Source organism: Herpailurus yagouaroundi, unplaced genomic scaffold (genome assembly GCF_014898765.1).
Source record: "Herpailurus yagouaroundi ecotype Mexico unplaced genomic scaffold, PumYag 163, whole genome shotgun sequence".
NCBI lineage: Eukaryota > Metazoa > Chordata > Mammalia > Carnivora > Felidae > Herpailurus > Herpailurus yagouaroundi.
Genome location: NW_024412404.1, coordinates 62257239 through 62278148, shown reverse-complemented (window position 1 = coordinate 62278148; position 20910 = coordinate 62257239). Strand labels below are relative to the sequence as shown.

Below are 20910 nucleotides of genomic sequence, written 5' to 3'. Positions count from 1 at the left end.
TGGCAACTGGGCAGAATGGATACACTGCGGTGACTGTTGAAGTGTGGAGGAGAGAAGCAGCCGAAGGAGGAAGGCAGGGATCAGGCTTTGCTCTCGGCCTCTGAGGGTACAGACTCTCCCGTCTAAGGGCCTCCCCCCTCCCTTCCCCCATCAGGGCTCTTTTGCCCACGTCACCATGGTTACCCAGGCTGTGGACCATCATCCCCATGCAGCTCCCTGGGTCCCGGGGGTTGGTCGTGTTCACGGGCCGACCTTCACCAGGGAATTGGAATGTTTCAGAATTAGTCCCTGCTTCCCCCTTGCAGAATGAATCTGGGGCGGGATGAACCAAAAGCATCAGGTATGGCGACCTCAGACATAGGGTGGGGTAGGTGGGTTGGCACCCACAGGCATAGACAGCACAGAACCTGTAGCTCGTAGGTGCTCAGTCAGCAGCAACCCTCACTATCCTCTGTGGACCCAGCCCAGAGCCTCCTGGATTTCACCCCTACGACCGAGACCCCTCCTAGCCTGACTCTGCCCCCCTGCACCCTTCCCTGCTCAGCTGGTCTCATTGGCTGTCCTTCCTTACCTCAGGGTCCCTAAACCCGCTGGTAGAAGGCTTATCTGTCTCTACTTGTCTCTGCCCTATAAAATCCAGCCTCTTCCTTAATCTCTTGCCCCCAAGGCACTTCCTTCTGCCTCCTGCCGTGCCCGCCCTGGACCCTGTGGTGATGCACACTTAGCTCTTTGTGAATCGCTGTGGCTGTGGCCCTCCCAGCTTGTCCCCGCAACCCGTGAATGTGTGGAAGACCCACGAGGAGTAGCCCCTTCTTCCGTGAAGCTCTCCCTGATACTCCCATCCACTCCCCCCCTCCCCCTCCCTCTTCCATTTGAGCGCTCGTGGTCTTGCACCTCTCTGGATCCCCACCCCCCTGACTGTCTTCACTTTGGATTACGGTCCTGCGGGCATGCTAGTCAAATCGCCCTAGATTGTAAATGCCGGTGGGCACACGCCTGCCGCCCTGAGTCACTCTGGGCAGCCCTCCCGCACCCGAATTAATCTGAATTGCATTATCCACACTTCCCAAGGTGATCCAAGTCAGAGCCATTCAAATCACGGACCAGCAGAGGGACGGAATTCTCCGGAAGGCGCTACAGAATTCCTTCTCCAGCAGATCTGCCTTCAGTGATGATTCTTGGCTGGAGCGAGCATTAAAATTAATTCGCATTCCCAGAGCATCGAGCTGGAGAAGTGACCCAGCAGATATGAGATGGCTGGGGAAGTCATCGCGGTAATAAAAACGTGCTGTTCATCACGCAGCTAGCTGAGCACCAGCCCCGTTGTCCCACGTCGTTGCCTGGTCTGATCTCGTGAATGTTTCTCCATAAGACATCTGAATAAATATTTGGGGGTAGTTCTCCCGCCATTACTCACAAAGGAGTTTTTAAATGCGCTTATCAGATGAAAGTAATTGTTACTTCATCAGCCTGCAAAGAAAACAAGGAACAGGATTTAGCTAAAAGACTCCCTGGTTCAGAGATATTCCTTTTCTCGATTGCCTGGATTGTATTTTCCAAATGATTTCCCTCTTATCCCACAATGCAGTGCAGTAGTAAACCTTGCAGTGACACTGAGGACATAAATCTACTTGGCAATGAGAAGGAAAGTTTATTCATCGTCTGTAAATCACCATATTTTGTGGTTCTCGAAAAAATCCTGGGAAACCCTGGAATCGGAGCAAACAATGACTCTCGTATCAACAGTTAATCTTTCGGACTTTCACCAACTGTTGCTGTCTTATGGGGAAGAGTGTGATTTGGGCCATTGTTAAAGTTCCTTGAAATGAGTAATTTAGGGGCACCTGGGTGGCTCAGTCGGTGGAGCGGCCGACTTCGGCTCAGGTCATGATCTCGCGGTCCGTGAGTTCAAGCCCCGCGTCGGGCTCTGTGCTGACAGCTCAGAGCCTGGAGCCTATTTCAGATTCTGTGTCTCCCTCTCTCTGACCCTCCCCCATTCATGCTGTATCTCTCTCTGTCTCAAAAATAAATAAACATTAAAAAAAAATAAAAATAAATAAATGAGTAATTTAAACTTGCCTTTGAATACACACACCTTTTAAAGAAAACGTGGGGGCGAGTACACCAGATTTTCTTTCTAATAGAGTTTAAATCCTCTAGCTACAAATAATAACTTTGAAAACAGCATTACAACTGTTAAAGGCACTGAGAAGTTGTGCAACAATGAAGACTGCTTACATTTGTTTACCCTAAACTTTTTTTTGTTTTTACCTTGGAATGCTTTGATCTACTTCTTGAGAGTTCACTTTGGAAATGTTGTTCTAGGAATCTTTGCTTATAGAAAGATCTACCATATGCTTTGCTAAGGAAACCCCAACCAGAGTGTAAGTCTGCCGTTTCCCACAGCCACCTGGGATGGCGGGAAGGGGGCCTCACCCTCCTTGCTTGTATTCTTTTGGTCTAGCAGTGCCAGGAAGCAAGGGTGGAGGGCCGTGGGGACCTCTGGGCAGCAGACTGTGGTGCCGGCTTCGCAGTCTGTGTTCGACTTTGCCCCACTGGACGCTTGTGCGTTGACAGGCCCTGCCTAGACCGTGAGGGTTCCCCTGGCATCCGCACCAATGCCATCATGCTGGTACCCAGCACGATGTCCATCAGACAAGAGGAGCCAGGTAGTCCCTTTGGAAAGTATGTCACAAGCATGACCGTGTGACCTAATGGGAGAAGGAGGGGGCTTGTCTATACCAAGAGCTCAGACAGGAGTGATGCAGGGGAGAGACCTCGCGGACACAGGCTCGCCTTCCTCTGTGGTCCCCGTGGCTTTTGTGGGAGCCAACAGAGAGCCGTGGGCCCCTTTATCCTTTGCTGGGTCTTTGCGGAGTGATTAAGTAATAAATGGAAATTTGTCTTTGGCCGCAGGGATGGAGTGTGGATGGAAAGGGGCAGGGGTTTGGCGGGGGGTGGTGAGAAAGCAAACAGAGTAGAAGAAATCCACCCCCCTTGTCCTCAAGGGGTTTCGTGCCACCTGGGGAAAGAGCTGGTCTGGCAGACGGCTGGAAACCAACTCTAGAGCCACGTCGGAAAAGCCCCTGAGGGCTTGTGCTGCTGCTTTTGGTCCTAGTTCAGGATTTAACCAGGGAATTGCGTAAAGACTCCATTTATCTCCAAAACTGTTCTTGATAGACATGTTTGACCTGGGGATCTGTTTCCTTCAGCTGGGGGAGCTGGAGCTGTGGTCCCCGGGCCCCGTCTGCGCCATGCTGAATCAAGAGTTCTCCCATCACGGGGCGCCTGGGCGGCTCAGTCAGTTACGTGTCCGACTCTTGGTTTCGACTCAGGTCACAATCTCCCGGTTGGTGAGCTCGAGCCCCACATCGGGCTGTGCACTGTGCAGATCCTGCTTGGGATTCTGTCTCCCTCTCTCTCTGTCCTTTCCCCCACTCACTTTCTGCCTCTCTTTCAAAAAAAAAGAAAGAAAAGAAAAGAAACTTAAAAAAAAAAAAAAAGAAGAGTTCAGTTACGAAGATCCGCCTGCGTTCTTGGTGAGCCCTTCTCATCACCGCGCCATCCCCGCACTCACGCTCTGAACTCGGGGGTGAATCTCTGTGCAGGAGTTGAGCTCTCCATGAAGAGAACGAGTGAGTCTTCTCTAACCAGGAGGCTTCGTACTCTGCTTCTCACACTGAGCCTGCAAAGAGAAACGGATGATCCCCGGAGACCTCTGGTTTATTTTTCATTTCTGAATGTTGTATGTCTTCACCAGAAGGATCTGAGAGCCTCACTACACTCGCACTTTGATAGCAGCCTCTCTGTTGTGTGGCCGGGTGGTGATTGGGACGAGCATCACTTTCACTTAAATGCCAGCGTCTGGGCCGCGTCCACCACCTTCCGGGCCCCCGGAGCAGGCTGTTCACGGTGTGGAGCTGTCATTCAGAGCTGGATTCCACCGAAGGCTAGAACAGATCTGAGAAAAATGGGAAACGGTTATCCAGCCCAAGACTTCATCATCTCAAGAGCACTTCGGAAGCAAGCGGCCTAAGAGTCTTTCCACTTGCGTTTGTCCGGTGTGATGTGTATCATTTAATTTCTGGAGGGCTAATTAGTCCAAGCGAGACCCCTTTGTTGTTGCCTCTGTCAGGCAGATTAGAGGTCCCATTGAAGGGAGCTGAATAGAAATGAGGCACAAGTAACGAGATTCAACTCTTGAAAACCACCATGTGATTATTCCAGCGGCCGGATGCTCAGCTGCTCATTGGCTCTGAACAGCTCACTGGCAAAATGAGCAGCCTTGTGATCTCAGAACACGAGATTTGGGGGGCCTTTTTTTAGAGAACATCCTCAGAGATGTTCCCCCCAAACACACCCCATTTTCATTCCTTTTGGGAGGCCCTGTCTCTAATAGAAGATTCTGAGAGGTGTAGACTTGGTGTCTACACTCCAAAGTGGTTTGTTGGCTCCCTGCTGGATTCTCTCCAACAGGCATCCCTTGGTTTTGGTGTTTCTAAGATAGGGGAAGCAAGTGCCTGAAGGATTCTTCAAAGTGCTCAGGGTGACTGCAGAAAATGAGCTTCTGGGAGGGCATCGTAGTAATAAATCCAGTGTGAACTTGATTATCATTTAGATTACTTGTTCAATAGGGAAAATGAAGCTTTGCAATCAGAGCGGTAGATAAGGGCTCTGTGCGCGGAGGAAAAAGAACCTCAGCCCCATAAACAACCAATCTGCTGGCGTCTGGGTGATCCTTGCTGCCTCCTGGCAATACTGTCAGCCCCCTGAATGTGGAGTCCACCCATCTGTGTGTATGTGTGTGTATATGTGTGTGTGTATGTGTGTGTGTTCACATGTAGGAGGTGAGGGCTGTAATAAACACCCACAGGTATTTATAGAGATTGACGGGGTATCGGGACTCAGCTTTGACTCAGCTGCTCTTCCAGAGTAGCCTCCGAAGCACCAAAATCTTGGTAGCTGGTTATTGGCTGACTTTGAAACAGGCAAGGGCTGAAGCATGTCTGGCCTTGCAAATTAAATGATCAACACAGGCCCCATGGCTCGGTTACGGTAATGAGCCAGACACACCCTCTCGGGAGGGGGGGGGGGGGGGGCGCGCAGGGCACGACTTTCTAGAAATACAGAAATGGGCAATTTACCTTAGTCATTTTATTGAAAAAACTGAAAACAAACCCCAAACTTCCTCGATTTGAATGTTAATGAGAAGTGACTACAGCCATGGTTTTCTTTCCTCTGTATCAGTGAGTTAGAACAACAAAGCTTCAAGGAAAATCCATAAAAGACCAGTAAGCAGGCTGAAAATTGTTCTCGCCCGTCACTTTAATTTCATAAAGGCAGAATTTTCATTCCAAGACAATGGATAGATGCGATTTCGCTGTATTTTTGAGCAAAGCTCATGCAGGATGGTTTCTGTTCCCTGAAATGAGGTCCCAGACGGGTCCCCTGCACCTGTCCTTGTAAAACCATCTCTGGCTGCAGGCGGGTCCCAGTGGGGCTGCCTCATTCCTCTCCACCGTTGGGGACAGCTCTTCCTTTTTCAAGATTCGGCTTAGCTGTCTGCTGCTCAGAAGTCTCCCCCAGAGCCCTGGACCCCACACAGACCCTCGGTTCTGCCCCTAAAGGCCTCATTTATCTGGCTCTCACCCTGGGCTTAGTTCCCCGGATGTCTCACCAGAGCGCCGAAGAGGTGAAAGCATTAACAGTCATCACATGAATGGCCAGTGCAGCGCACAGCCTGGACGTCACCCTGATTCTTCTCTTTGCACCTCACTTTGCACATGGGCAGCGTCCCTGAGGCTGGAGACCACCTGCTTCCCGGCCCCGGGAGCACCGCCGTCTCCAGGATCCCCCCCCAGGTGCCTGATCTGCCTTCCTTCGGCCTGTTTGTACCTCCTCCACCTGGTTTGTGTATGAACAGCCACCGGTCGTCTCCTAACAACACACGTCGGATCTCCTGTGTGAACCCCACGTGGCTCTCTGTCTCACTGTGGAGAAAAAGCTCCTAAAAACAGGCCTGCAGAGCACAGTACGGATGCCTCCCAGTTTGTGTGCACGTTAGCATCACCTGGAGCTTGGGGTTCACGTTTCCAATGCCCACGCGCGGGCATCGTGGTCAGAGCCCCCTGGTGGTTGTCAAGGGTGACCTGGGGGGAGAATGTTGCTGTCTTTGATCTTGGGCCAGCCACTGGCCTGACGTCACCGCGCGCCTCGTGCCCTCCTCCCTCCCTCGTTGGTTCCCACCAGGCCTCCCCACTGCTGGTCTTGTGGTCATTTGGGTTGTGGTTTAAATACCTCCTCCCCCGAGGGGCCCTCCCGACCGCCCCGGCCCCCCTCTACCCTGTGGCCATCAGAGCACTTGCCTGATTCTTTGTGGCCAGTTTGTAAATTATCTGGCCTCCCCCCTCCACAAATGAAATTCATGGTGGCAGGATCCTGCCTACTTTTGTTTTCTTCTGAGCCTCCCCTGGTGACGTAGGAGTTGCAAGGAGGATAAGAGAAACGAAGTTTGGGTGCATCTCGTGGGAAGGGAGCTGGCACTCATCAGCATGCCCCAAAATATGGATTCTGCAGTACGAATTAGCAGCAGTGTTCTGAGGTCAAGAGCCTGTGTGGACGGGGCTGGACTGATTCGGGCTGAAACCCAGCTCTTTGAAGTCCGATTACCCGGACGCTAAAGCACAAAAAAATCACGCGCATGTCACAGGGTTGGTGTGCGGGTCAGCGGAGATCAGGTTGGAGGGCGTCCAGTGAACCCTAGCGGTCCTGCTATAAATCACAACGTGGACCCCTCGGATGTGACACACGGCTCTCAAAGTGCCAGGCCGGGCTCTGTTCGCCCCGGTGAGGTTGGGCGCCATTAGCGACACCCTTGTTTTATTTCACACAACCTCCTCCAGGGGCATAGACCTGCCGCCTCTCTCTTCCCTCCCCACCAGAACAAAAGGTCTCACCGTTCATCCGATGTGTTTGGTGCTGTTAGGAAAACTCAAGTCAGCAGCCGAGGAGCAGACACTTTCCCAAAGCGTGGGTGGAGCCCACCAGCTGGGGCGCGCCCTCTTGGACGGAGCCCTGCTTGTTTTTTGTACCTAACGGGGCTGCTGGGCCCCGAATTCAAATTTCCGCTGAGGCACAGCAGGCCACGAAGAGTCCAGAAAACAAAACAGTGGAGGTGCCAAGGAGCTCGCATTTGCTTTTGTTTCCTCTTGGAAACAAAACCGAAGCTCCATTGTGGTATCAGGTGCTCTAAAGAAACAAACTTTAAAAAAAAAAAAAAAAAAAATTTTTATTTCCCAAGGGGGGGGGCAAAAAAATGAATAAAGTTTAAAAAAAAAAGTCACAACTCCAATTTGTATTCGTATTCCCTTGGAACACTGTCTGTCTGTCCGTCTGTCTGTCTGGGTTGACCTCCCTCTACTCTTGAGCGGCTCCTGAGCGAGTGCTAATCCAGGTTTGAGGCTAATTTTTTGTAGAGGTTCCTTCTCCTCGCCTGAGTGGGAGTCTTCAACCAGTCATACAAGTGCTCACCCAAGCGCATAAGTGCCTACCTTGAGGTGCCGCCCCATTTCCTTGGGAAAGTGATTAGGTTGTGTCTGAGGCTCTCCACTCTGGCCTGGTCCTACCTGGAGCGAAGGCCAAGTGTGGGCTGCTGGGAGGCACCCTGGAGATCTTCGCGGTGATGTTGGCTGCTCCTTTCTCATACCTTTCCAAACACTGGGGACATTTCCCTCTAGCTGGGAACATTCTTCTGATTGTTTTGACCCCTCTTGTATTTCTTCTCTGAGTCTTCCCTTTGAAGTTTAGCAACGGTGCCATTTTTTCTTCTGCGTTGAGTAACCAGACAGACTACAAGCTCAGCCACTGTGTTGTTTCCAACTTGTAAATCAGTACCAGTGTTTTCTTTCTCCAGAGGGGACAAATTTGTTAGCATCCCTCTCTTTACCCACCCCCCTTCGTGTATATTCATGGAAAATTCTGTAAGCCCGAGAAGTCTTGCGTGGCTCTACTGAGTGAGGGGATAGATCCACATGGAGATTAATAGAGACACGTGGGGTCTTTGCTGGGGATCCCAAGGAGCCCCTTTCAACTCTGTGACACTTAGCTAGGATGCTGGGTCGTGTGCCTGCTTTGCTCAATGGAAGGGGTAAACTGGTCACTGTGTAGGTGTTTCAGAAAGCATGGCACCTTCTCAGCTGTAACTCCATGTAACACGTACCCCAAGAGTATTTTTGCGTGACCGACTCTTGGTTAATCCATAGGGTGGAGAGCATCGTGGGGATTTAAGTTATTGCAAAAAGGTACATATACGCTGTTTTGAAAACATACATACTACTTTTGGGGCGCCTGGGTGGCTCAGTCGGTTAAGCGTCCAACTCTTGCTTTCAGCTCGGGTCACGATCTCACGGTTTGTGAGTTCGAGCCTTGCGTTGGGCTGTGTGCTGACAGTGCAGAGCCTGCTTGGGGATCTCCCTCTCGCCCTCTTTTTCTGCCCCGCCTGCGTGCGCACGCTCTCTCTCTCTCTCTCTCTCTCAAAATAAATAAATAATCTGTAAAATACGTACCACTTTTAATGTACAAACCTCATTGTAATTAGTAATATGTATTTACACTGAAAACATTCCAGACTCATAGTGATTCTCAGTCACTGTGCACTTTCTCAAAGGACCCTAGACAGGCGTTCCTACTATGTTGTTGTCCGTTGCCTTTCCGACTCTGAAAAGGGGTATTCCCGCCGTGAGAATGGATTCAGAGGCTGAACGTCCCTGAGGGGCAGGGGCCCACTTATGAGTATCAACCCCTGCTCTCAAAATGCTCCAGTGATAGCTGGGAGACTTCCTTGTCCTCAGAGGTACCAAAAACCTAGTGTCAGGTGGGGGCTTAGACTGAGGCTCAATAACCAAGTGCGTCCTCGGCCCACTGTAATGTTTCTCTAGAAATGTGCAATAGCCATAGCTTCTGAAACTAATCTTTCTGTTTCTTTCCAGATAACTTGTTCAAACCCAAAGAAAGGTACATTTCGGAGAAGGAGATGCACCTGCGATCTAAAAGGTACTTGGTGGTGGTTGGAGGTCAAGAAGTTGTGGGGGAAGATGGCGGAGGGGGGGCCGACGCATCCAAGTGCCGTCCAGAGCAGCCATTGTTGTCAGCTCTGCCTCTAAGGTCTGAGGTCTTCTTGGCCGTGAATTTGAGAAGCTGGCTGAAAGAAGTGCGTTTGTCCAATCGCACCTCGGAACGTTAATGCCGTTCTTGGAAAAGCCTTGGGAAAGCGGTGGGTCTTGGCTTCTGAACTGATCCGGTAACTGGTCTCTGAGAGATCCCCAGGCTCGTAATGGGAGCGCTTCTGCACGCTCTCATCGTCTCTGTGGGCAGGAGCTGTCGGTCGCGGTGCACCTTTGAAGGTAATTTCGGGAGGAGGACAGAGGTGGTTTCTCCTGAGGGCCTGGACGGTGGCGGAGCCTGCCGAAGGGAGTCCAGACTTGGAGGCTGCTGGCATGTGGGAGCCCGCAGAGCCACAGAGGGCCACGCGCTGGGTGTTCCCGCTGTTCCATCCCCGGCGGGCTTGGAGGCCTCGCTGTCCACAAGCTAGCTCTCCCTGTTCTGTGTGGCTGGTTGCTGCCCTAGACCCCTACTAATTCTCACCCACCTGCTGCACACAAAGGGGGCCGTTCTTTCTGAGCCCCGGCCTCGTCACCAAAATGTTATAACTCGGCAGTGTCGGCCAAGTTCGTGCCAGTAAAATGTCATCAGTTTATCATAAAGTATCTAGCGCTGGGAGGAGCTGTAATAATTAAACCAAACTGATAGTGTGCTGAGAGAAACTACGGAAATAGGAAGAATGTGTTTCTCCACGGCCCAGGCACAGCATTTCTGCTTTTACCATGGCTGTATCGCTTCTGTGATAATTAGCCAACTTCGGTCATCTGCAGGGAACCCCTTTGTAAGTGAAAAGGTGCAAGGGAGGAGAAAGGGGGCCATCCCATTAGCAACCTGGTTCACCGCCTTCTAGCTGGGGGTTTACAGGGCCACTGGGTTTTCAGACTTGCCGATTTAGAAGTGTAGGGTTGTGTATACCTCAGGCCAAAAGTATTCCTTTTTCAATTCAGTGAAAAAACTCAGCCAACTCTCTCCCTCCCAGTCTCCAAACCCCAAACTGCTATTATGGAGCCTTGCAATTAAAATAATAGAGCTCAAGGCGGCACTCATGGTGGACAGGATCGTCCTATCGTTTTACTAAAAAGGAAACTGAGGTTCGGAGAGGACACACAAGCCAGGTTAAGGTGCCTCCCCTGGAAGGAGTCAGTGCTGGGGTTTTCACTCTGTGCCCTGAATGGGCTCTGACCCTGGCCCTCAGTCCTCAGTCTCACCAGAGCTTTCTTTTCTTTTGTTTCCTTTGTTAGTAGTTTTTATCTTAAAAACTCAAACAGTGGAGATGAAACTACAGTCCCCCATGACCAACTGTCTTCCCCCCACATCACGTCCCTGCACCCAGGCCTTTCTTCAGAGACCCATGGTTATCAGCTGTCTGTGTGTCCTTTCTGTGCCTGAAAATAGACTTTTATTTGTACATCTACAATTATCCATTTTTTACAATTTTTTTTTTTACATTTTATTTATTTTTGATAGAGACAGAGCACACGTGGGGGAGGGGCAGAGAGAGGGGGAGACCCAGAATCCGAAGCAGGCTCCAGGCTCCGAGCTGTCAGCACAGAGCCCGACGCGGGGCTGGAACTCACAAACCGCGAGATCATGACCTGAGCCAAAGTCGGGCGCTTAACTGACCGAGCCACCCAGGCGCCCCTACAGTTGTCCAATTTTTAACCATAAATGGCATCATATTATATATATTTTTTCCATAGCCTTTTTTCACTTTATGTCTGCGGGGTCTTTCTATGTCAAAAGATACAGTTATGGATGATTTTCCTCATTCACTTAAATATCTGCCACGGGGTGCATCGTATGGATATACCGTAGGTTATTTAGAAATACTGCATCCAGGCCCCTAGGAGTGAGACCCGGAGTTTTTATCTGAGATTGCCCACATGATTCAGATGGTTGGTGTCAGGAAGACGGTCTCTGTGCATCTGAAGGGATTTCCACCATGGAACTTTGGGACATTCAGCTTGCCTACTGATTCCTTACAGTCCTCTCCCTGGCCCTTTCTAGAATAGTTCCTGGATATGGCAACCGTGTGTTCATTTATTCATTCAAACCGTGTCAACGGCATAAGCTTTTCCCGGACGTTTTCTGCCACCTGGTCGGGGGACAGTGCTGTGTGGGGATGGACAGACCAAGGTTCGAAGCCCAGCCCATCCTCCAGCTGACAGACTTTACACGAGTCTCCCGGCCTCGCTGGGGCTCGGGTTCCTCATTCCTATGGAAGCAGGACACTGCGTGCCTCTCTCGACTGTTGTGACGATTGAGAACATTCACGTCAGGTGGTCAGCCCGGTGCTCAGAAACCAAGATAACGTCACCTGCTAATTTTGTCATCATTAATATTTTTATACTTCGTTACTTATTATTTTAACAGTGGAACCGATTAAACAAATTTTGTCTGGCTTTCAGACATGAAAGAACATGACAAAAAGGTGTTGACCCACGTGCCATGTACCTAGCAAAACCCAAAAGCCCAGGCGCAGCCGCTCTACTGCGTCTGTGGATTCTCGCAGAAATATTGTTTGGTGTCAGTATGCAAACAGCTCCCGTTAGGAGGTAGGAAGGAAGGGTCCAGAAGAAGGTCTCTTGGGCCCCACTTCCCTTGAAAACTCCTCATTTTACACCAGGACAAGAGCATAATATGTATGCCTGAGACGTATTTGGAAGCAGTTTGATTAGGAAGGCATCACGTTAAGAGGTAAATACACATTTATGTGTGTGTTATTCCAGCACAATTCCTGTTACTTCCATGTATTCAGCGCTCTGTTTCTGAGTCACAGGAAGGTAAAAAAAAATTGTAGGAAAACGGTACCTGGGGCAAGTTTACACGGAGGGGCAAAGCAGTAGGTTTGGAATCTCTCGCTTTAAACAAGCATGTCTTAGACAGTGGGAGGGGGAGGTGGCAAAGAAGGGACGGTCACTCCCACAGCTGGCTTCTCAGCTTTGACCCCGGGTCGGCAGGGGGGGCGTTGGGGGTGCTGCCCACTGGTGATGTCCCAGCTTCCACCGCCTGTTCTGGAGACAGAGCCGGTAGGGCAGCGCTGGGTCCGGGTGCCTCCCAGCTCCGAGACGGCCCCTCTGCAGCTGGGCTCCTCTTTGTAGAAGGAGAGCCTGCCGACAAGACAGGACACAGCTCCCCCACAGGCACACGTTGTCTTGCTACCATTCCACAGGTTTTCTGAATCTGTTTCAGAATCTATAATAACTTGCCGGAAGTTAAAAGGAAAAAAGAAGAACAAAAGAAAAGAGTGATCTTACAGAGTAACAGACTCCGTGCTGAAGTCTTCAAAAAGGTAATGGCCTGGCCCCAGCAGGTGTGATGTGTGCGTGGCTCACAGATGCTGAACCTGAACTTCACATGTTTGTCTCCTGCTTCCCTAGCAATTACTGGACCAGCTGCTTCAAAGGAACGCGGTCTAAACACAGGCCGCCCTGCTGACCCCCTACCTGGACCCGACATGACTTCAAACGCTGGATCAACCATTAAACGTAGCATCATCTTCATGAAATGAAAACTTATTTTATTTTGGATTTTTTTTTTTTCAGAAAGGAAAACCTAGCTTCCTGAATTGCTTACCCAAACCACACAAGAACAGTAACCCTTGAGGAAATGGGTCCCCAGACTCTAGAGGGGTGACGGGTGGGATGCAAACCTCTAGACACAGTCCCTTCATTTTTCCACTTTGGGACTTACTTTTAGATTTGGAGTTTCAGCCACATCCCACCGGGGCGGGGGGGGGGAGGCCTTATCCGTTCACATGGGCCTAGATCCCGGGGGGTTATTGGTTTTGTTTTTTTTTTTTTAATCAAATTTGGGGACCTAAATCTATCACTTTTTAAGTATCAATCCCAACTTTTGCCAGTTCTGCAAACTCCAAGTTAGCACCCATTATTCTTCAAAATTCCCTGGCTGTGTGGGCCACAGAATGCTAGAAGCTGACCTTGGAGGGCAGTGGGCACTCTGCCAGAGGCCAGGGGGCACGCAGCCTGCTCCTCTGTGACCTGGGGTGGCCAGGGCACCCTCACTACCCCACCCCGTTCTGAGTCCTCCTCTAGAAAAAGGCTCTGTTTCCACAGAAGCCAGTAGAGCAGAATTGGTGGGAAAAAAATTATAGGTGACCTCGGTGTTTACCACAAAGCCCCCCTCCTCCCAAGACAAAAGCCGGCCGGGTCGCCAAAAATGGCCCGATGGCTCCAGCTCTGCCCTCTGTCCTTCCAACGATTGACATTGTTCAATATTTATAAATGTGTGTTTGGGGAGTTAAGAACCTAACTCGTTTTTATCAAAAATGGAAATAAATGCAGTTATTACAAAAATTAAAGTATCGCTGTCGTGTATTCTGCTTTATAAACTGAGCAGCCTCTATGGATGACACTCGGTGAGAAATGGCCTCTGACCTGCTCCTCTTACCGCCCCAGCACCCAGGTCAGGAGCCCCCGTGCTTCCTGATGCCCGGGGGAGGAAGGTCGTCCCCAGAGGGCAGGCTTGGGAGAAGTCAGGCCCTGCCGGCACCCCTGTCCCCATCCTTTCTCCAATATTGCATAGACCATCCCCTTTTCTGGAACGCCTTTCATGTCTGTATCTGCCAGAAAACTGCTTAAAAACCCCAGATTCTCTCCTGACACCGTCCCCTCTGCCCCGCCCTCCGGGATGAATTGGTGCTTTGTCCTTTGGGGGCATTGTATCAGGAGCCACCAGCTGGAGACGATCGAACAACACGGTCAGGAGAAGACTCCGGGTTCAGGTCTTGGCTGCACTGCTTCCCGGTCTGTGCCCTTAGGCAAGGGTGTCGGTCTGGATCCGGTCAGGAGAGAGAAGCCACATGGCAACTCGGACGGGGAAGCATGATGTCCACAACCATTTACCATAACGGGACTGGACTAACGAGGGATTGGTGAGTGAGACGTCAAGGGAACTCGGAAGTGTGCAGGTGGCAGCGACAGTGTCCTGGAAGGAGCAGATAGGATGCAGAGGGATGATTGCGGCTCCGCAGGTGACAGGCGTTCCTGCGATGCCCTGCTGATGGATCTGGTTGAAAATCCTCCCTCTGGAACTTTCCAGAAGCCGGATCTCTAAGATGCACAGGGAGCCATGTTACTTTGCTCTGGTACTGCCTGGGGGGTAATGCTGGGGAAGCAGCCGCAGCCTGACCCACAGGAGCCCGCTGAGCAAACTGCCCCAGGCCTAGAAGGCGGCACCCTTCTCTCCCACAGTGTCTCAGTCTCCTTTACCGACAAAGCTTAGTGTTGTGCCCGCGAGCGGAGGGAAAACACAGGGCCCAGATTCACTTCAACGGAGCAGGCAAGAAGGGCAGCTTCGCCAGGGCAAGAGGACGGAGGCGAACGCTGGCCCAGCACGTTCCTTGGCCTAGCCTCAGTTTCTTCACCTATAAAACGGAGAAAACGTCACCTCCTCGCGGTCGTTATGGGAACGGAGTCATCCGTGGGAATAAGGTGCTCGGAAGCAAAGCATGCCCGACCCGAAGCAAGCATACTCCGAGTGTGTCCTGTCACGCGGATGCAGAAGTGGAGACCTTGGGCGCAGGGGCCGTGAGTTGTTCTTTCCCATCGTGCCTCAGCTTGGCGCTAAGGTGCGTCGGAAAGACCGTTAACTTTGTGGGTTGCCGCAGCAACAGTCAGTCCTACAAAGAGGATGCTTCGCAAGCTTACTTTTTCTCTCAAGCTCTTCTCCCCCTTAGAAACAATTTCAACAGTGTGGTTGATGCTTACCCTTGAGGTTAATTCCGGCTTCCTTGAACTTCCAAGATGGTACACTGAATTTCTATTCACGTTTAGTGCTCTTTTAAATAGTTTAGGTCAAATCTACATTAGTTCAGAACAGTCTTTCTCAGGTAAAGATCCTGCCACACCTTTTCTTATTTTCCTTTAATATCTTCAGAGAGTCTCCCAAGCTTTTCCTAGCCAAAAATTTAAATTCAGGGTCCAACCACTTCTAGACTGTTCTCTGACACTTTCTAAGAACTGGGTTTATGTCACCTAACAACCAAGTATCTCAGAGTTCCTAGATGGATCCACCTTCTGAAAGTTGCCCATGAAGAGCTTACCCCCTCTGCAAACCTGATGCCAAGTCTTAAAATGTAAGCAGTAAGTTTGGGGCACCTGGGAGGCTCAGTCGGTTAAGTGTCCAGCTCTTGACTTGGGCTCAGGCTATGATCTTACGTTTGTAAGCTTGAGCCCCACCTCCAACTCCGAGCTGATGGTGCAGAGCCTGCTTGGGATTCTGTCTCCCTCTCTCTCTCTGCCCCTCCCCTGCTTGCTCTCTCTCTCTCTCTCAAATAAAAATAAACTTAAATATATATGTATATATTTAAACATATAATGTATACACACACACACACACACACACAATAAGTAAAAGTCAACTTGGGATCGAATGCCATTGAATGAGGTATTTCTGAGGACACTTCTTAACTAAGCAGCCTGAGGTGGAGTTCTGGGTAATTCTGAGGAATTTGTAATGTCTGGCTGGAGCTGATCTTTTCTCTGGACAGCCAGCTCAGGACAAGGCTACATAAAAACGTCCCGGTTTCTGCTGAACTGAATTTTTTTTTCCTTTTGTTTTTGTTTGTCTTGTAACACTGATGAGTAAATTTCAGATATCCAGCATTCCCTTTCTGTTCTAATAAGGTTATAATGGAAACACAATCATGTTATAATAAATATGGGCGTAAAGGCTTGAATCATAACAGCCATCCCTTCTATTTCTCTCAGAATGGGTTGCTTACTTTCTGGGTTCTCTTATTAAAATCAGACCTCAGGAAAGACTTTAATGATTTTGAAATTCTAAGTAGCATCTACCTTTGTATCTTCAGTGATCAAATCTGTTCTGGAGCTGATTTCTTTCTCTTTTTTTTAATGTTTATTTATTTATTTTTTGGAGAGAGAGAAAGAGAGAGTGCAGGCAGGGGAGGGCCAGAGAGAGAGGGAGACACAGAATCCGAAGCAGGCTCCAGGCTCCGAGCTGGGGCTCGAACTCACGAACCGGGAGATCATGACCTGAGCCAACATTGGACGCTCAACCGAGTAAGCCACCCAGGTGCCCCTGGAGCTGATGTCTCTACCGCTGAGCGTACTTTGGGTTCTCGTGTGGAACTGCTTTCCAGTGATACAGCAGGGAGCAGAGCTGAAGACTCGTAGCCGATATCCGTGAGCTCGAACCAAGCTGCATTGGCAATAGCTTGAGAGGGACAGACGGTAACAGGACCAGCCCGTCTCACTGTGGTCTCCATGACTTCATGTCGAAGGAGAAATTCCTATTTCGGTATTTATCCTCTCTGCCAGCTGGTAATGGAATAATGGAAAAACAATTGCCTTGGTTTTTTTAGCCAGCATCTATTGCCAACCAAACTTCCTGGAAGCTGTGTGCTCCCCGAGTGAGTCAGCAAATGCTTGCTCAGATGAAACGAGGCTCTTTGAAAGAACTATTTGTGAAACGCCAGTTGCTGAAGACTGGTTGAAAACCCCATTCCTTAGGCAGTTCTCCAATTTCGACGCTAGGGGTAAAAATCGCAGGCAGCGGACCGGGTCTCCGACTGTATCAAATGACCAACGGTCTGCGTCGGAGGCAGGTCGGATGCAGAAGGACAAGATGAGCAGGAAGGTGCCCGGCGGCGGGGACACAGGCGTCGTGGGTTAAGGAAGTGAGAACGCGGCACAGAAGTGACTCACGGTGGCTTCGTGTGGGAGCGTTGGCGTGCCCGTTTTAAAGCAAAGGAAATAATCTGTGCAGTGATTCAAACGAGTCTATCAGCAGCGCTTGTATGTTGCGCGCACTTTCGCGGCTGCTTGAGAGTTGCCCGCGGTGTCTCTCTGAACGGGAGCCTTTGGGAAGCGCACCAAGGACTGAAACACTCTGGCAATCCGTCCGGATTTTTCTCCTTCTCTGTCTGTCCCGGGCTGCCAGGACGTCTCCCTGCTCATCGGGAGAGCCAGGCTGTCCGAAAATTCCCCGGGATTCCACGGGGGCCCCCCTCCTTTCTCCTCGCCGTCGGGCTGCTCGTCCGGGAGCGGCGGGCTCCTTCACGCAAATGTTTTCTCCACATGGAACCTAGCAACAACTTTGGCAAGTCTCCCCTAGAATCAAGGGTTGTTTTTTTTTTCAAGCCAGTCGGCTGCCTCAGGCACAGTTCTGATCCTGAGACCCCAAGAGACTGTCTGAGGTAGTTGTCTGGGGTGTGGGTCTTAGAGGGGGAGGCGTTGAAAAAGTGCCATTTTTTTTCTTCTCGCTTCCCTCAGAAGGTTTTCACGTCCACATTCTGGATGCTGCTGTCACCTGCCAGGCTGCAGCCTAACCGTGGCCTTTCTCTCAGATCTCAGCACATCGGGAGCTCGGAGGAGGGGAGGGGGGGAGAGAGAGAGCCCCTTCTTGCCTCTGGGATCTTCAAAAATGCTGGCTTAGTCTTACCCAAGCCTACAATGGAAGAGAGCGAAGTTTATGGTCCAAACTGCAGCTGAGAAAAACCGTCATGCGTTTCTTTAAATCTTTTTTTTTTATGAAACGGCACCAAGAGTAAAAGACGTAGGGGAAAAAAGCATCCTGTGGTTGACTTTCAGAGCACGCTTCCTTTGCTGGGTGTCTGGGCTTTCCTGACCTGCCTGAAATGGGACAGCAGCTGTAACTGACATCAGGGAAAAGATATTACAACCGTCACCCATGTTAAGTACATACGATGTGTAATACCCTTTCATCAAAGCCAACGAGGCGGCCTGCCTCCTTGCCCACTGATGTCAGTGAGAGGGAAATTATAAATCTTTTCACTGCTGCCGATTTATAAGGAAATAAAACCACAGTATGTGTCGTATCCACTGTGGTTCCTCGTGACCGATGTTATTACACGGACACCGAAGGAATGTGCGGCGATGGTCCACTGAACGATTCCGCGTTGCCAAATCTGTCCTGAACGCTGAAATCTATTGAGTGCCTGTAGAGAAGTTTTGTGCTTGTTTTTGTTGAAAAGTATACGGTGAAGGCTGGTTAGGCGGGCTTAATTATTCTATGCTGACATAATTATAATTCCAAGTGTTGCTCTCTGAGCCGGAGCGTTTGTGAAATCAAAATGACAAAATGCTTCAGGATAGCTTGCTGGGATTTTGGTAGCCCGTGACATTTCGTTAGCAAGGCTGAGCCTGCGCCCCTCCAATCGGTAACAAATATTTTTGCGTAGATGAAACCGGGATGTGTGGGCCTCGGGACTTCTAGATGGTGGAACTGATTCAGATCTGTGAAACGTGATGAAGTCTTTGTTTCAGAGTGGGGTGTTTCAGCCCTTATCCTCAGCGGCTGGGTGAGATTTCCCCCCCTTTCCCCCCCCCCCCCCCCGCACACGAAGCGGTGTCTGATTGGTCGGTCATGAGCAGCCTCCGAACAGAAGGAAACCTGGACAGAAACCTGCTGAGCGTGGGACCCAGTTCAAATGTCTCTAAAAATAATGGCTTGGAATGTTTTTCTTCTGAGTGCTAACCACATGGCACACGCGTGCCGTGTGCTTTATGTTGTAGGGGAGGAGAGATTTCCCTCACTCTGTCCTAGGTTCTCATCTAAGGCTTGTAAGGCAATAAGAGAAAGACAAACGGAAGGTTATCGATCTGTGTATCTCAGGTCTCATCTATGCCCATGAGACAAGCTCTGGGAGCAGTAAGACCCAGTCTCAGATCAGCTTCCCGGGTCCTCAGACCGCAAAGGACCTGTTACGGACTGAATGTTTGTGTTCCCCCAGATTCACGTGTTGAAGCCCTAACCTCCTGTGTGGCTGCATTTGTAGATAGAGCACCTGAGGAAGTAATTAGAGCTAAGCGAAGTCATGAGGATGGGCCCCCGATCCAGCAGGGTCAGCGTCCTTGTAAGAAGAGACGCCAGAAAGCTTGCACTCCATCCCACAAAGTGCACAAAGAGGTCACTTGAGCACACAACCAGGAGGTGGCTGCCTCTAAGCCAGGAGCAGAGACCTCAGAATGAAACATGGCTTGTTGGCCCCTCAATCTCAGACTTCCCAGCCTCCGGACTGTGCAGCGTTTCTGTTGTGTAAGGCTCCCAGCCCGTGGTATTTGTGGCAGCCCGAGTAGACGAAGACGGGGCCCTTGCCGTCCTCTGCAGCCACACCATTCCTTGCCCACGCTGCTGGCACCAGCTACCCCGGTCTACAGCAGGTGCGCTCTCTGAACTTGAGTCTGCTGGTTCTCCCTGCTGCCTGGGCTCTGCTTTCCTGTTCTCAGGCACAGGGTACCAGGACTTCCTCACACTTCCTGCATGCCTCCTGGACAGGCCCGGAAACATAGCGGAGAAGCAAATGAAAACCCTTCCTCTGTCTAACCTAGAGGAAGTGGATTTCATATCCTGGATTCTCTCCGTCCCTGGCATATAATCTGCGGGATCTAGTCTCTTAGGCAGAGTACTTAATGTGCTCGTGAGACTCGAGGAATTTAGAAAGTTACTTCCTTCTCCCCCACAAAGCATGGCTTCAAGACCATTGTCTCATGAAAGATGTTCAGAGAGCGGGCTTTACGATTCCAAGCTGTTCAGTGGTCTCTTTTCATTTTCTGAGCTCCCCCTGTCTTTTTTTCTTCCTGAGGCAAAAAAAAAAAAATCTACCCATTTGCAAATCCTGCCCATTTCACATTCTTTACCCTCAGAATAGCCCTAGGAAGTAGGAGGTAGATAGGCTCTGGACTGGCTTCCTCTTAATGGGAGCTAGGGCTGCAGCATGTGGGTGTAAGGAGAAGAAAGAGCTTCTAGGTCAGATAAGAATGGAATATTGTCACGTCAGGATCACTCTTGAGGAAAGCCCTTCAGTACCACCTTGAGGCAGACTAACCTCTCTCGGTGAAGGTCGGTTTCCTGCAGCTCTGAAACAGATCAACGGTTTCATCAGATGAAGAAACTGGCCTGTTTGGGGGCCTGGATGCTCTTTTATAATCCCAGAGTCCCACTCAGCACAGAGAGAAGGCTGTACTTTGCGAGGCAAGGGATCGTGGATCCCATCTCCCATCTGGTCCTCCTGCAGGGCAGGTGCTCAGAGCAGAAAGGTGAGCACCCCCAAATGCCGGTGACTCTCCTCCCGCCGCTCCTGTCTCGGAGCCGCTGTCTGTACTGGGAGAAGCACGCCAGTGTGCCGGGACCCACGGACTAAGCTCCGTTCGGTGTGAGGGAGCGCGGTCCCAGGGAGGGTGGGTGGTTGGGGCTGAGGTGGAAACCATACCTGTCGCCTTCCAGAACCACCCCAAGCCTCTATGCTGCCCGTGCCGCACGTGCGTGAATGCACCAAAGAGCAAAGACGTGCTTTCGGACGAAATCTCACTAATGTTGTATGTCGTTTCACTGACACCGAAGAGACTTGTGCCCCTTGGGGGAAAATTTTGTCCTCCACCCTCTTGGGGTCCCTTGGCCGGGCCTGGAAACCAATACGAACGGATTCACAGGAGACAAGCAGGCTCATTTACTTGGTATACATGTGCTGTGACACGGGGGCCATCGTCAGGGAAGGACCGCTTGAAGAAATGGTTGCCTGAGTGTGTTTCTCCTAGCTCTGATGCGCTGTCATGGGAAAACATGGTGGCAGCAAGGGTAGTGTGAGCTCAGGGTACTAAAGGGCGGGAAACTTAGCAAGACCTGCTCACCCAGAATCCTCCTGGTGTCCTTCCTCCCCTGAGACAAGGCTGCTCCCTTCTTCCGGGTCCCGGGAAGCACCTCTCCCACCAGGATCTTACGACGGTTTCAGGGAGAAGGGGGGGGGGG

General features: G+C 50.7%; 1 protein-coding gene across 10 annotated transcripts in view; it reads left to right on the top strand.

The window, feature by feature from the left end:
- Positions 1 to 13480, top strand: part of CUNH10orf90 (chromosome unknown C10orf90 homolog) — a 264377-nt gene extending 250897 nt beyond the window's left edge. For all 10 annotated transcript variants that reach the window (XM_040486763.1, XM_040486766.1, XM_040486756.1 and 7 more), the window contains 3 exons: positions 8988 to 9051; positions 12352 to 12451; positions 12540 to 13480. In XM_040486763.1, coding sequence (XP_040342697.1) covers positions 8988 to 9051; positions 12352 to 12451; positions 12540 to 12578 — 203 coding nt within the window. In that variant the 3' untranslated portion in view covers positions 12579 to 13480. The remainder of the gene's footprint in view (positions 1 to 8987; positions 9052 to 12351; positions 12452 to 12539) is intronic.
- Positions 13481 to 20910: the final 7430 nt, after the last annotated feature.